At 51.7% G+C, this 5,021-nt stretch overlaps 1 protein-coding gene across 1 annotated transcript in view; it reads right to left on the reverse strand.

The window, feature by feature from the left end:
• Window positions 1-5,021, reverse strand: part of thada (THADA armadillo repeat containing) — a 106,524-nt gene that overhangs the window by 79,944 nt on the left and 21,559 nt on the right. The window contains exons 4-14 of the mRNA XM_031876143.1: window positions 4,765-4,895; window positions 4,140-4,288; window positions 3,980-4,012; window positions 3,852-3,900; window positions 3,516-3,709; window positions 3,185-3,279; window positions 2,864-3,087; window positions 1,998-2,725; window positions 1,666-1,820; window positions 1,393-1,548; window positions 500-607 (exon numbers count right to left, since the gene is read on the reverse strand). Of these exons, the coding sequence (XP_031732003.1) occupies window positions 500-607; window positions 1,393-1,548; window positions 1,666-1,820; window positions 1,998-2,725; window positions 2,864-3,087; window positions 3,185-3,279; window positions 3,516-3,709; window positions 3,852-3,900; window positions 3,980-4,012; window positions 4,140-4,288; window positions 4,765-4,895 (2,022 nt within the window). The remainder of the gene's footprint in view (window positions 1-499; window positions 608-1,392; window positions 1,549-1,665; window positions 1,821-1,997; window positions 2,726-2,863; window positions 3,088-3,184; window positions 3,280-3,515; window positions 3,710-3,851; window positions 3,901-3,979; window positions 4,013-4,139; window positions 4,289-4,764; window positions 4,896-5,021) is intronic.

The following is a 5,021-nucleotide window of genomic DNA, read 5'->3' on the forward strand; positions in this document are numbered from 1 at the left end:
GTGTGGTGTACCTGGTACAGATGCAATGGGTGTGGGTGTGGTGTGGTGTACCTGGTACAGATGCAGTGGGTGTGGGTGTGGTGTACCTGGTACAGATGCAGTGGGTGTGGGGTGGTGTACCTGGTACAGATGCAGTGGGTGTGGGTGTGGTGTGGTGTACCTGGTACAGATGCAGTGGGTGTGGGTGTGGTGTGGTGTACCTGGTACAGATGCAGTGTGTGTGTGTGTGGTGTACCTGGTACAGATGCAGTGTGTGTGTGTACCTTGTACAGATGCAGTGTGTGTACCTTGTACAGATGCAGTGTGTGTACCTTGTACAGATGCAGTGTGTGTGTGTACCTTGTACAGATGCAGTGTGTGTGTACCTTGTACAGATGCAGTGTGTGTGTACCTTGTACAGATGCAGTGTGTGTGTACCTTGTACAGATGCAGTGTGTGGTGTACCTTGTACAGATGCAGTGTGTATGTAACTTGTACAGATGCAGTGTGTGTGGTGTACCTTGTACAGATGCAGTGTGTGCTGGTCTCCGTCCCTCTGCTCCTGCTCCCTCTCCTGGATCAGTCTCTTCTGCAGCAGCAGGGCGCTGTCCTTCATTCTACAAAGCAGCTGCACGGAGGAGCAAGAGGATTTCAAGATCCATTGAGTGAGACTTCTTGATTTGATCATTAAATCATGTCATTGGTTTCTCCTTGTAGGGTTTTAGGCACTGCAGATTGCTTTGAAAAATCGAACTAGAAAAGTGCACTCAGCAGAGCGTAGATCTCCACCAGGTGTGTTTCCCTCACCCCTCCAGAACAAAGAAGAGTTAAATATCACTCAATTGTCCTGCCCGCCCAAAATAACAAAAACAGGGATTTCATTCATCTCATTACTTTAGAAGATCATAACATGTCAGGAATATATCTAAAGATAATACGCAGTTGAGGTTTGCTTGTAACCGAGCCGATTACCCAAAATGCCTTTTGCTACTAAAGCAGTTGTTGATCACTTGCGGCCCCTAACAGTCGATTGAGTGAAGTGAGAAGTCAATAAAACCAGAGAGGTCCTTGAGGGTTTTTTTGTGGTCATAAATGAGCTCATAAGAATATTAGGCAGAATGCGAGCAGTATGCGAGATTAGCCGTGGACAGACAGACACAAACACACACGGCCGCATGATCTCCCCACAGGCTTACGCCTGGCAAAGATAATTAGTTCCAATCTTTGTATGAACTGCTGCGGGGCCAACAAGCTGACTTTTACCAGCTTAACATTTCAAATTCAGTGAGAAAATAAAATCCATAAAAAAAAATGTAAAAAAAACTAGAATGAACGCCTTGCGGTTCTCCATTTTTTATATGCATAAAAAACATTTTGTAAACACCAAAAGGCGATGTGCGGTAGGCGTCTGACCTTCTTCACAAGGCTGACTGTCTGCTGTCTGACGCCGGGCGCCTGGCTGTTGAGATTGGGCGGCAGGAAGTGGCGGATCAGGTCCATTTCCTGGGAGGTCACGGCTTCAGTGCTGCGGTGGCTCTCGCACACCAGCCCCAGAGCGTCCATCCTCACCTGGCGGGTAGGATTGGACGACACATTGGAAGTCCCAGACATCGACATGCCACACAGAATTTTTTGAAAACATAAAAGCACTTCTTCATTCTGTAAACACCACCTGAGGCCACTCACTTGATCGTGTTTGTGTACCAGTGCTTGTTGGAGCAGAGCGAGGGGCACCAGTCCTCCCCACAGACCCTCCTTTGAGGAGGGAACGACACCCTGGGCCCTCGCTGCCCGCAGGCACGTCATGAGGGCGCCCAGCGCTCCTCTGCTGCCCGAAGGACCTAACGAGGACAGAAGAATAACATTTAAAGAGCGGTAGTAAATTCTGTCATGTCCATGAAATATGTCTTCCCACAACAGAATGCTTTGTGAAGTTTGAGAGACATTAAAGAGCAGCTGATATATCATGAGAATAACCAGAAGGGAAGAGAGATGTAAATGTGTGTTTGTGCCTTCACCTTGGCTGCAGGGTGGCGTTGTGTCCTGCAAGGCCTGCACCATGTGCGCCAGACTGGAGGGGCTGCAGCGCAGCAGCTTGGGCAGGAAATAGTCCAGGATGTACGTGGTCTGGTCCAGCCTGGCGCGGCACAGCACCTGCAGCAGGGGGGTGACCCACGTCTGGTGCCAGCGCTCCATCCAGTCCCGCGTGGCCGTCTCGTCCGCCGCACCCGCCTCACTGGCCAGCTGCGCCTTGTGGCTCACGAACAGCCTCTCCAGGAGGTCGCTGGCATAAGGGGCCAGGGTCTGGTCGCCCATCAGGCCCACGAGGCATGAGGGCAGCTCGGGCCGGATGTGGAGCAGGTGGCCCGCCCCGTAGAGCTCCACGAGGCAGCCCAAGGAGCCGTATTTCCCCCGCATGTGCCACTCCAGCCCCAGCAGGCTCCGGGTGAGCTCTGCGACGTAGGGGTCCTCGGCCGGGTCGGAGACGGATGGGTTGGCGTGCTGGTGGAGGAGGAGGAGGTTGCGGAACAGGGAGCGGGTCTGGTGCCGGACTCCGTCCAGCGGGTGCTCCCAGTGGGAGTAGATGTGCTCCAGCAGGTGCCGCTGCAGCTCCGAGCCTCCGCTGAGGGACTGTTGGAGGCGGGGAGGGCAGGGCTGCCCCCCCGCCTGCAGGCAGTCCAGGGCAGCGCTGCTCCACAGGGTCAGCACCCGAGCCACCACCATGGCCGTACTGGACTCCTTTATACTGCAGCAGACAAGAAAAAACAGACTTGATTATGAATCACTTACTTTGTTTTGAAACGATAGTGAAGCCTCTTCTATGATGAAAGGCTTACAACCCAGAGCAGTAAGAACTGAATTGGGATCAGTTAAGCAGTTCTACCTGACATCGAGATCCAGCAGCGTGTTCGGAACCAGCAGCAGCAACCGTTCCCACTGTGGCCCCGGGAGAGCGCCCTTCCAGCTCAGCATGGCCAGAGCCCCATGACACAGGTACAGGGAGACGCCCGGCGGGCGGCCGCTGGCGCACAGACCCTCACAGCAAGGCTTTAGCCACCGAGGGGCCGAGTCCAAACCCGGCGCCAAGCTACGCAGCAAACTACACACCTGATGCACGAAGACGAGACCGAGAACATTTCAAGAGTCACGGAAATATTCTCAATGCGTAACGTGCAAACTCCAGACTTCTTAATCCTCGACTCACCACAGAGGCAACTTCGTCTCCACAACCCATGACGGACCTGATCAACAACACTACGGCCAGGCCGGCTGTGCTCTGGACTGACTGGACGAACTCCTCTAGGAACAGGAAAAAATGCACAGCGGAGGAAAGAAGTGAGAGGGAAGTGTGTGTGCATAGGTATTGGTGTCCTATTTACAAATACACATGGCCCTCATTCACAGTCCTGGAGCCGTTTGGGAAGTTCATGACTCCACCTGCTCCTATGAAACTGTTATGACAGATTTATTGTTTGTGAACAGAATCAGTCAAAAATATGTTTGTCTAGGGAAAATTCTTGAGTCCCGTTTGGTACCGTCGGTGAGGATGTGTGTGTAGCAGCCCAGCAGGCTGCTCAGCGTGTCCTCCAGCCTGCAGCGGTTCTGATCGGCCTGCAGGCCGGCGCTGATCGTCCCCTGGGACCTCTGGATCACCAGCACCGACGCCTTCACCGCGGCCAGGCAGGAATGCATCAGCTGGGCCTGGGCAATGTGACGGCCCGTCAGGCCGCTAACAGCAGGGGCCGACAGAGACACACGGACACAAAGAATTGAAATTCACTTTCAATGTGTTGTACTGAGACACAATTAAATGTATAAATAAAAGGACAAAAGAGATACCAACGGGCAGATATGGAGTACAGCTACTATACCTGTTCTGGTGCAGGTATTCACTCAGCCCCTTGTGAAGGAACTGCAACACTACATAGAGGAGAACAGAGGCAATGAGAAGCTTTACTAACTAACTTTTTGGTTCTAAACAAGTCAGCAGGATATTTACCTTCAGGCAGCAGCTTGTTGATGCATCTCTCTCCTGGAGAAAAGGACATTTTTGGAAAAGTGGTTATTCTACAATAAGAAGTCAGATTTCTTTGATAACTGTAGTGATGAAAAGCAGAAGAAGTCTGCAGCAAGAGCTAACAAGACACACAGCCACTCACCGAGAGTGAAGCCATCCAGACAGGCAACGATGGTGTCCACGATGTGTGGGCACCGCTCTGAAGTCGGGTTGGACAGACAGTCGGACAAGCAGGCGGACAAACTGCTTACAGCCTGCTCCTGCAGCCAGGCTGGTGCTGAAGACAAGGCACTGAGGAAAGCAAGACGGAGACGGTGTATCGATCAGAGGACCAGTAGCAGAAATGGAATATAATATTCATAACTATGTATTCATTAGTGTAGAATCAGCTGAAACTAAGAATCGTTGTCTTTTAGTGACAGAATAAGCCCTTCAAATCTACATAGGGAGCGGGTCCATGTTTCTACAGAAGCCCAGAAAGAGGAGAGGAGAACGGCGTAACCACGGTTTCGCACTCGGCAGCTCAAGGAGGAGTGAGCGGAGGAGTTTGTTGCTATCTGCGAATGCACAGCTAGATGCCGCCAAAGCCTACACACTGTCCCTTTAACTGCCGGAGTTTGAAGGTCCTAAAAATACGTTGAGGACCCTTAAGTTTCGGTCTGAGAGCAATTCAGAGGTGATGACAGTTTGGCAGAATAAAATCCACGCCGCTAAACTGGTCTTCTCACAGTCTCCCACCACATCGACTCGAACAGACAGCCGTGTACCTGGCGATGGCTCGTCGCAGCGGGTTCTTGGCCTGCAGGGAGGTGTAGACCAGGGACAGGGCGTGCAGACAGGCCTGTAGAAGAGCTCCATCGGGCTCCACTGCGCTCAGAGCCTCCAGCTGGGACCCTGCCTGGTGCAGAGTGGACACAGAACGGTCACATACTGAGTGGTAGCATTCCATCCACATAGTTAGTTAAATAATGAAGAGATAATATTTATATACATATATATGTATATATGTATATATATATATATA

Source organism: Anarrhichthys ocellatus, unplaced genomic scaffold, assembly GCF_004355925.1.
Source record: "Anarrhichthys ocellatus isolate YVR2014 unplaced genomic scaffold, GSC_Weel_1.0 scaffold104, whole genome shotgun sequence".
Lineage (NCBI taxonomy): Eukaryota > Metazoa > Chordata > Actinopteri > Perciformes > Anarhichadidae > Anarrhichthys > Anarrhichthys ocellatus.